This window comes from Oratosquilla oratoria, chromosome 9 (assembly GCF_046742065.1).
Source record: "Oratosquilla oratoria isolate Oo_2021 chromosome 9, ASM4674206v1, whole genome shotgun sequence".
NCBI lineage: Eukaryota > Metazoa > Arthropoda > Malacostraca > Stomatopoda > Squillidae > Oratosquilla > Oratosquilla oratoria.
Genome location: NC_134785.1, coordinates 12786822 through 12797824, shown reverse-complemented (window position 1 = coordinate 12797824; position 11003 = coordinate 12786822). Strand labels below are relative to the sequence as shown.

The window sequence follows — 11003 nt, the reverse complement described above, 5'->3', positions numbered from 1 at the left end:
ACAAGAAGTGAATATACACTAACTTGAAGAGGAAGTAACTTTGAAAAAGGTACAGCTAGCTAGTCAAGCGGAAATGAATTTTCTGTTTAGTAGATTACGACCCGTACAGAGAGACCTGGGCCTAGAAATGGATTTTTTTTTCTGTAAAGTGCAACTAGTTTCATGTGCGCGCGTGCGCACGCAACAAGGAAAACATACAGCACCCAAGCCAGACTTCTTGTGGCCTCGGCGGAGGCGAGTCAAAGCAGTGTATGATCGGGGTTACTGGGCTGGATAGATGAATAAGGTGAGGAGAAGAACGGGGGTGGGAAGGGAGTTGGGAGGTGGGGTTGACGAAAGAGTATTGGGATGGTTTGGACACATGGAAAGAATGAGTGAAGATAGATTAGTAAAAGAGGTGTGGAAGTCAGAGGTGGAAGGAGTGAACATGAAGGAACGACCAAGGATGAGATGAATGGATGGGGTAAAAGGGACATTGGGAAAGAGGGAAATGTCTGTTGAGGAAGGACGGGAGAAGACAGAAGATAGGGGTGAATGGAGAATGGTTGTGTATGGATGATGCTGTGCTGCATGAAAGGGAGTGGGTGGAGGATGGGGGGTGAGGGAGTATGCATGAGAAACAATTTGACGCAGCCTGAAGGGTTTTCTCCCCGTCTTCTCTTTTTCTCCATGAGGGGACGGGGAGGGGGTGGTCGCCAATTAAATGAAGCGGCCTTGCTGTGGATGTGCTGTGTCTTGCAACACTGCTTCTGACCCAGGTCAGTGGGCGAGAAGCAAGGATGACTCATCATCCAGGAGGAGCCAAGATAAGAGGGAGGGAGGTGGTAAATGGGAGTGGAGTACATGGGGATGGAAGGGTGGGAGTGGAATTTATTCCTTTGTTCCTATGGCTACCTCCCTTGTAAGGGGAAAAACACTTTGGTATATATATGAGAGAGAAATATGCAGAGTACATTTACTAATGTTGTTGGAGAACAAGGGTTGTTATCAGGGTGCGTTGTCGTAGTTCTGTATCACAAACAGCTTCTTCGATGTCCTTATCTTGGGCGCAGGATTCCCTGTCGAAAAAGGTAATCGTAAAACTGGTTCCGAGTCATAAAATGATCTCGACCAACACAGACCTCCCTCAACTGTTGGGCCAAACCCTTCCTCCTTTCAGTATATGCTTGCATATACATCTAAATGCTCTTATTTCTCTGAGTGCAAACATTTTCTAGAAGATGATATCCTCATGTTTCACACCTCCTTTCTTAGATTCAGTGTTGCTTCTGCTGTTGATGCTGTTGGCGCTAATGGTGAACGTCTTCTTCTTCGTCCTCCTCGTCTTCCACCACCATCAGTCGTTCCAGATTCTCACTCGCACACCAAATCAAACTTAACATCGTTTGAAAAGTCAAGTCGCAGACCTAACTATGAATACACATGCTAAGGGAATTGGTGATAATAGAACGTACATCTGGCAAGGAGGAGGAGGAGAAAGTGGAGAAGGAGGCACATACACCGAGAGAGGACAAGTCACCCGTCTCGGGATGCAGGCCTCCTTCCTTGTCGCACTTGGACAGGGGCCAAAAGAGGTCATGAGGCGAGAAGTCGCATCAGCTAGGTTTCCGTTTTTTTATTACAATTATTTTATTTAATGCTATTTCTTTAGGGGGGGGGGAGGGGTGACTACAAGTGCGGCCTCGCACGGCTTAGTTCACGCTTGGAATCACTTCCGATGAGCATCCTCTTGTCTCCAGGAGTATTTTTTCTGTTTTGTGTCACCTGCATGCGTCACAAACCAAGTTTAGAAAAAATATTCGCTGTAAATCTTGATGATAGTGTCTGATGACACCATCCTCAAGATTTAAAGATGTGCATTTCAACTGTGCTCGTCTTCCACCCGGTGAACGACTGCTTGCAAAATTCAAGAAGAATAAGTACGGTGGTACCGGGGCAGTTAGATTCAGAGCGTGAAAAATGGCCACGCGAAGAAGAAAGGAAGAAATAAGACACACATATCGACCGAAGTCTTTATTTGACCGACCTCCATGACTTCGTTAAGCAGGATCGCCTCAGGACACGGCGCTCTCGTCTCCTCTTCCTTGAATGTGGAGTTTAAGACGGCGAGATGCCGTCGTACAGTTTGGCACAGGCCCACTGCCTACCGTCCCCAGTGTGGCAGCAGTACCGTTCTCCGGAGCATTCTTTGTGAGTTCGCCCGGGGCAGAGGTCATACGACTGGCAAGGCTTCGGCAGGCAAAACTTCTGGGAGAACTCCAGTTTTCTAGGGTCACTGCACGGATTTAAGTGCACACGATCGTCATCTGAGGAGGAGAGAGAGTGAGAGAGGACACGAGTCGCTGCACAGAACAAAATACACATTATCGTCATCTGAAGAGGGATAGGGAGAGAAGAGAGGGGGGGGAGAGAGGAGGGAGGAGGAGAAGGAGGAAGGGAAGGAGGACAGCATGCTAGTTGGTAGGAAATCGTTGCGAGTGTAAATGTAGACGCCGCAAGAAGAAACAAATCTATGTAATAATCAAGGTACTCTTTCATATCTGTACACTGTGTTACAATTGTATTATTGAAATACGCGCGTACGTGTGCTATTACACACACACACACACACACACACACACACACACACACACACGTTGGATGCATATGTATGTATATTGAGCTAAGATACCAGATTATACAAATGAATGAGGGGTGGGTGGAGCCTGGGTACATGTCTTATTTGGAAGGTAGACATATTTTGACGTGTGTGTGTGTGTGTGTGTGTGTGTGTGTGTGTGTGTGTGTGTGTGTGTGTGCGTATGTATATGTGTGTGTGCATGCAGTACTTACAGATATTTCGGGGGAGACCAGGGCGCCACCTCCGAACGCTGGTTACGGCAACCACAGACAGGACCAGTGCCAGAAGCAGACCTCGAATCAATGCCACCATCTTGTTCCTGAAATGCGAGCCAATGAGAACTTCTTCGACTCGACAGTGTCTCATAAGAACGGAGGAGACTGCAAGAAACCATGAGGCCTACACAGTTCCACGTTCTTTACCATCTTTCATCCCTATCCACAAAGTTATGACAATGGAAACATTTTCAAAGTGACACGCAGACACTTCCAAGGCTTCAAGAGTGTAGGTCAAGTTGGCCGCAACCGATTCATCGAGAGCTACCGTGCACGAACTCATGTTGGTAATTCGGTTGGACTGTTGCACGCATTTGCATATCGACGGTCTGCATTCTTACCAGCCAGCACCAGTGCACACGGACGCATGCACGCACGCATGAAGAGTTTTGGTGTAGTGAGCCCGCTCAAGACCTCATCTCTCAGGTCAAGCAGGGTCAAAGAGCAATTATCTCCGGATTACCTGCCAGCCCACGCTGCCCGCTTCGACTCCAACGGTCGAAGCATGATACCACAAGACAGTAGTATTGATCATTTATTTTCTCCTATGGTTCTATATCCACTTGGACATAGATTGTATATATATAAACATAGAATTAAAGTTAATAGCAAATATTTGAGCCTCATCTCAACTCTAGTCAGGCCAAATTGGCTCCTTGTAATTTAACTATTATACGTAATTCCTTGTTGGTAACTCATCCGAGTTCCCCTTTATAAGACCCAGTCATCAGGCTTGTAGAAGGACTTGATTCTCGGGGTAGGACTCAAGATTAGTTTCCTATATCTGCCCCCATCCTCTATTAGAGAATTCAAAAATATCCAAGTCAGGCAATGCCTGATATGTTACTCCCTCCAACATGAATCCCGATCCTGTCCTCAACCCAATCTGACTAGATGCTCCAAGTGTGCTACCGACGGACATCGGTATAGAGAATGCGAGGCAGCGAGACTCAAGTGTCTCCTATGTGGGGGAACCCACAGCGCCATCTCCAATTCCTGCCCGGAAAGGAGAAAGGCGGCTGACACAGCGCAGCCTGCTCAACCGGTGGCTAGGTCAGCTCCCAACACCCGCCCCCAACCTGCGCAACCCTCTAATCCTCGTCCTAAAACCAAAACCCCCTCCTCCTCCTCCTCCTCCTCCTCCTCCTCCCCCTCCTCCTCCTCCTCCTCCTCCTCCTCCTCCTCCACCTCCACCTCCACCTCCTCCACCCCCACTCCCTCCTCCCCATCCCAAGGCAAAATCCCTCAACCCCCCACCCCCAAACCCAGAACCCACCCAGGTGTAAAGAGGAGGGCTAGCTCCCCAGCTGCCGCCCCTGACCAGGAGCCTTCTTGCGCCCCCAAGGAGCAGCGGACGCAGAGGACGAAGTCCAAGCGTTCTCGCCAGGATGCGAGCAGGCCCTCCACCTGTACCGAAGTCCCTAGCATGGTTGCATCAATTATCGGCAGCACCCTGGAAAGGGAGGCAGCTGGTAATCTCCAGTGTCCTTCTGGAGACGAAAGGTGCAACCAGGCGAGGGACGCTCAAGTACTTGCTCTGAGTATTGTCTATTCGGCAATGCTCATGTCCAAGAGCAAGGAGCAGGTGCAGGAAGTGCTGTCCACAGCACTCACTCACCTGGGCTTACCTGCCTTCCCCATTCCACCTCACGTCCTAGAGGCTATTCCCTTTGGTCCCAACAACCCATCCTATCCTCACCCAGCCCCTACCCCTCCCACCACCGCTCCCACTGTTTCCACACCCACACCCCCTCCCTCTGTTTCCACACCCCCTCCCTCTGTTTCCACACCCCCTCCCTCCTCCTCCTCCTCCTCCTCCTCCTCCTCCTCCCCCACCTCCTCCTCTTCCACCTCCTCCTCCTCCTCCTCCACCTGCCCCAAGAAGGCTGCGCAAGAACCTAAACCTAACCCCAGGCAATCACGCCCCAAGTCCAGGGCATACAGACATGAATCCTACCAACGTAGCAACCGTTCACGCTCCCCAATCCTAAGCCCCCGCTCCTCCTCGTCAGGGGCAAACAAATCCTCCTCCGAGCTCCCGCGCCGTGTGGCCATACCACGAGCCAGCTCGACTGGGAGGCCTAAGCTGAACCTGACGAAACTCACAAAGGAGACGCTGCGGGACATAATCCCCTTCACCAGCACTATTCCACACACTGTCCAGTCTAGTGGTAGTGCATCCTCCTCCTCCTTCGACAGCGAAGTGCTTACCCTCCAAGCCCCTAAGGCTAACTAAGCTTCCTCTTAAAACTCCCTCCAACTAGTAGGACTCACTAAAGACAACTATTCCTATGGATAGATTGGATTTACGTGTGTTCTACCAGAACGTCCGTCACTGGGCCCCACAAAGGACCAGCACTTTGTTAGAAATTGCCAGACACGGTCCTGATGTCATTTGTTTGACTTCGATGGGTGATCCAGCCCCCGACTCTCTTCCCAAGATTCAAGGCTTCAATACTTGGAGTCGGGGTCTTGCTTTGCACTCGGGCGTCTGTATTTTGGCCAGGAAGTCCCTCCAGGCAACTATACTTGATCAATTTCATTATGAGCAGATGCTCGCGATCAAGTTAAGCACCACTCGCGGTCCCATCCTCCTCTGTACCCTCTACCGCCCTCCCCGTATCCCCTTCCTCCCCTTTGTTGACATTGCCAAGGTGATGTCATACAAAATCCCAACCTTCTTCATTGGCGATTTCAACTGCAGTCATGCTGCTTGGAGCCCTGGAACGCACAACAGCAGCTCAGTGAGTCGGCAACTACACTCTCTTACTATACTTCACCGGCTGAAGTTCCTAGGTCCGGACTTTCCCACATTCATAGGTCATGGATTGCAGGGTAAGCCCGACCTGGTGTTCTCCAACAGCCGAGCTTTCTTCCTCAACTCCACTATCTCACCCGGTGCCCCCACCCTCTCAGACCACATACCCTTAATCCTTCGCATCTCCACCTCACCCATCCTTATCCCCAGTGAGCCTCGGTTACGTTACAGTCAGGCCGACTGGGAAGGCTTCAAAAACACTCTCACGACATACACCAACACAAACATGGACAACACTCCACAAGCGGCGATAGAGCAGGAATGGCGCTCACTTACAAAGTTTGTCAAAAACGCTGTAAAAAAGCACATTCCTAGAACAAAGCACCGAAAGATTGCCACGTTCACCGCTTCTATGCGCACTAACAGACTACGCATTGCACTACAAAACAGATCTACAGATCTATTACAAGCACCCCTAGAGGCCCGTGTAGCCATCCTAAGAGACATGCACTGGCTACAGAGTAGCCTGAGGAAGTCCCTCTACATCGATTCACATCGAGAAGAGGAGCAACTGATGGCCTCACTCTCCGGCGCCTGTGAGAAGGACCCTTCCAAGTTCTGGAGGACCCTCAAACGTGAGCTGGAGGAGTGCTCTGTGCCACCACCCAAGGTCATCAACCATCTTAACCACTCTGCACACTCCCCCCAACACCAAGCTGACCTTCTGGCGTCAGCATGGAGTGAGGTCTTTAAGCCCCATCCTGTGCAAGGACCACATTGCTTTAGCACCTTGCACAGTGTTAACTCATTTATGAACAGCTGTAGTGACCTCATTCCCGACGAGACTGTTGATCTCTCTCAGTTAGATGAAGATGATCCCCTTATCTGCCCCATAGTTTTGGAGGAGGTAAAGGGGGTTATCTCGGCACTAAAACTAAAATCCCCTGGCCCTTCAGGCATCGATGCACACATACTCAAACGTATGCCAGACAACATAATCTCACACATGACGACACTATATAACAGCTCACTAGCCTCTGGGTACTTCCCACAACTATTCAAGGCCTCCCATACCATCCTCATTCCTAAACCCCAGAAACCCGCCTCCGCCCCCCTTTCATATCGGCCCATCTCCCTTCTGGAGTACTTTGGAAAGGTGTTCGAGCACGTCTTAAGCCGTCGCCTGACCGTGTACCTAGAGACGGAGAATGTGCTGAGGGACTGCCAGTTTGGTTTTCGGCCGGGGCGCGGTGCAGAAGACGTAATATCCATAATCACTCAATGGGTTCAAAGACCGCCAGACGGTCGCCCTGGTAAGGCCATTTTGGTTTGTAAGGATGTGGAGAAGGCATTCGATACTGTCTGGCACGAGGGCCTGAAGTACAAATTGTACCACAACTTCGACTTTGCCCTGCCGTTCACAAGGTTGCTCTGCAACTACCTGGACGACAGGTCAATTAGAATAAAGTGGCGGGGCTGTCTGTCCCAACCTTTTGTGCCGAAGGCTGGAGTGCCGCAAGGGTCAGTCCTTGCCCCCACTCTGTACAATCTATATACGAATGACCTGCCAGAGCCGGCTTATCCTCGCAACCAGGCTCTAACTCTCTCGTACGCGGACGACACTAACCACATAAGCAGACACAAAACGCTGCAGGGAGCGTTACACATAATGCAAAACATCCTAGACGGGGCACACGCGTGGGAGCAACAGTGGCGCATTAAGACCAACGCGTCGAAATGCAATGCTGTACACTTCCGCTGCAAACGAACCAACAGAACAATCACAAACACTCCTCTTAAAATAAACAACACAAACATCCCAGCGAAGGACCATACCCGTGTGCTGGGTAGCACACTTGATAGTGGCCTTACCTGGACCCCACACTTCCGCAAGCAGGGAGCGAAGGCTAGGGCTGTGCTGGGTAGGCTCAGACGCTTCAAAACTGCAACACTGAGAACCAAACGTCGATTGTACCTAGCCCTCGTCAGACCGATTCTGTGCCAGTCCCCGGGACTAAGCCAGCTGACATGTGCCACCAATAACTACGAGCATCAGAAGGTTCAGAATGCCGCTGTCCAGTTCATCACGGGCTCGCGATGGAGCGACTTCAGAACCACTGAGTCTCTACACCAAATTTCCAACATCCGTCCACTCAACCAACACAAACACAAACTTCACTCAAGACACCTAGAAAAACTGCACGCCAAACACAAACATCTGATACAACATATTACACCTAGACCACACCGTACAGACTATCTGTCAGCTGCGCCCGTCCCACGTGCGGTGTACACGATAAAACGTGTATAACCGCACCAACAAGTAACATACCCCTTCACCAGCTTGACTGGTGATAATGTAATAATAATAATGGTAATGGTAGTAATAAGGATAATAATAATAATAATAATAATAATATCGTTACTCAAAACCTGACCTGGGGTAAAACAGGAATCCTCATGCCTTACCTGGGGCTAATCAGGAACGCCCTCTAAACGCGGGAAGTGAAATCTACTCACTAACCGTAAATTACACACACACACCTCTCACGAACATAGCCGCATCCCACGCACAAACATATACACTTCCTTTTTCTTCGACTAAAATTCGCTTCCTTTCTCACTTTCTCTTATACTACATCTTCTCATTTCAGTTTACCTCCCACTAAAGATTTTTCCGTTTTTCCCCCTTTCTCTACTACTACGCCTCCTACCATTTTCTCAACTTTCGTTGGTGATCCTAACCCCGTTGGTAACCCCGTTGGTAATCCCAACCTCCTAACCTCCGGCGTCGGGCGCTTCCCTCCAAGCTCCTGGTCAAGTCCTCCTATGCCATGACAACAATCTAGCCCCTAATTGCTCGCGATTCGCCCGGTGGCAATAGCCCTCTTTTATACACTACTATCTTTTCATTTTCTAACAGACGTTCTTCCCCTCCCACAAAACCCGATCCCGCGCAAGCGAGGTGGTCTTTTCTTGAATTCCAGAATTCCAGAATTCCAGTACTTGAAAACTGGGTACAGTCTGGACAAATCGCATCAATAAAGCAAAGAAAATATTTCCGCTTTTCTCAAACCGGCTCTCTGTCCATCTGAATTTCGCTTCCACACATTAAGGAACCACTACGCAACCAATTCCTCCCTCTTACAATTTTTTTTTTGATCCACCGAAGATCAAAACCAACAGAACGCCACAAATTTCCCCTATCAGGAGGCTAGTATGGTGCCCCTTACGGAGGACTTTGTAGCGTAAAATTTAATTGACCATGTCCTTGGTCCAACTCGCTGGCGGTATGTTTCGAACCGCCGTCACCTCAAACGCTCTAATCCTCTCGACCAGCGAGCACAACCCTCTGGTTTTCAGAATTGAATCTGAGGGAGGGGAACTGGGGTCTCCTTACCTAGACCATGTGCGCTTCACTCTGCTCACTCTCTGGCTCCTGCGGCCAAATATATATGAATACGTGTGTGCGTGCGTACGTGCATGTGCGTGTGTGTGTGTGTGTGTCTGTGTGTGTGTGTGCGTGTATACATATCGCGGAGTAGGTCCGAGTTACCAGCTCACTCCTTTTCACTGAGCCGACTGAGGTTCAAGAAAAGTAAGACGTAGGGTGAGACAAAGAATAAGACGAAAGGTAAGGCAAAGGGAAAGTCGAAAGGAAAGACGAAGGGGAAGACGAAGGGTAAGGCGAAAAGTAAGGCGAAGGGTAAGAAGAGCCGGAGAGACCCACAGTCTTGCCTCGACTCGCATTTCTTCGGATTCGTGTCTTGGTTGATAGACCCAAGGTTGTCGCAAAGGGCTCCAGCAAGAAACGCCGTGGGTCGTCTTTTGGTTTGTCTGTCTGTCTATCTGGGGGCAGGACTCGCAGTAATGGATTCAAATTGGACTAATTTAGATTTAAAAAGGGAAATAGGCAAGAACTGGTTTACCAGAGTGGTCAACGAATGGGATAGACTTAGTAATCATGTAGTAAGCGCTGAAACTATTGCTCGTCTTAAGAGAAGATTAGACAACTTTATGGGTGGGGGATGACATTTGGTAATGGACATGGAACTGCCTAGTGTAGGCCTTATGGTCTTCTTGCAATCTCCTCCATTTTTATGTTTTTATCTGTATATTGCAATGCGGTGATGAGAAGATGACGTATCAACCACAAAACAGGGCGGGCTCTTCTCTTTGTCCTTGACAGCACGGAAGGTCGTAAAGATCAGTCACAATTCTTTTTTAGGCCAGAGAACATACTGGATGACATGTTCCTTGCATTTGCACACAAAGTAAATCCTCTGATGAGAATCACCAACAAAAGGAGTCATGTTGCTGCCACGGGCACGAGAGACTACGCCCTTGGAAAGAACATAAGAATATAAAAATGGAGGGGACTGCGAGAGACCACAAGGCCTACACTAGGCAGTTCTGTATCTCTTACCACCTGTCATCCCAATCCATTAAATCTTCTCTTAAAACAACTGATTTGTTGACCACTCTACTGGTAAATAGGCTTTGTCAATTTCCTTCTTAAACCTAAATTTGTCCAATATAAACCCATTACTACGAGTCCTCCACGGCTATCTTAATATGATGACCTTGACTACATCACCCTTGTTAAAGGTCTTAACCCATTTGAAAATTTCTTTCAGATCACTCAGCACTCTTCGTCTTTTCCAAACTGATAGTTTCAGTCTGTTCCATTCGTTGACCACCCTATTAGTAAACCAATTATTGCCTATTTCCTTCTTAAATCTAAACTTGTCCAGTTTAAATCCATTACTGCGAATCCTGTCCTGTTGTCTTAATATGATGACCTTGTTTGCGTTTCATTGTTAAAGCCTTTTATCCACTTAAACACCACTATTAGATCACCCAGCACTCTACGTCTTTCCAGAGAGTGTAAGTTAAGGTGCCTATTTATAAGTTAAGGTGCCTATATGTAAGTTAAGGTGCCTATATACAATTTAAGGTGCCTATATGTAAGTTATGGTGCCTATATGTAAGTTAAGGTGCCTATATGTAACTGAACGTGCCTATATGTAAGTTCAGGTGCCTATATGTAAGTTAAGGTGCCTATATGTAAGAGGTGGGTCGTTTGGCTAACTTCGTCTGAACAGAAACTATGAGAGGACGTCGCTTGTCGGTAATGGTGCCCACGCACAAGTCTACCGTCCATGCTTCTAAGTCTGTTCATCAGGGGCTCGGTGTGTACGATCAAGGTCACCCTTTGTTTTGGGTGAAACCAGGTTTTTTTATTTGTTTATTTACTTTTTTTATGAGCCAGCGGACGCGAAAAACTTGCACAGCTCTCGGAAGGGGAAACCCCGACCTCGCACTCAGAACTCGATTCTTCTTCCCCTCC

At 48.7% G+C, this 11003-nt stretch overlaps 1 protein-coding gene across 1 annotated transcript; it reads right to left on the bottom strand.

The window, feature by feature from the left end:
• Positions 1-2000: 2000 nt before the first annotated feature.
• Positions 2001-9095, bottom strand: LOC143028231 (uncharacterized). The gene is made up of 3 exons (XM_076190038.1): positions 9054-9095; positions 2833-2939; positions 2001-2306 (listed from the first exon to the last, which is right to left on the bottom strand). Exons 2-3 carry the CDS (start codon positions 2930-2932, stop codon positions 2098-2100), a joined length of 309 nt encoding a protein of 102 aa, XP_076046153.1. The 5' UTR covers positions 2933-2939; positions 9054-9095; the 3' UTR covers positions 2001-2097.
• Between the last annotated feature and the right edge of the window lie 1908 nt (positions 9096-11003).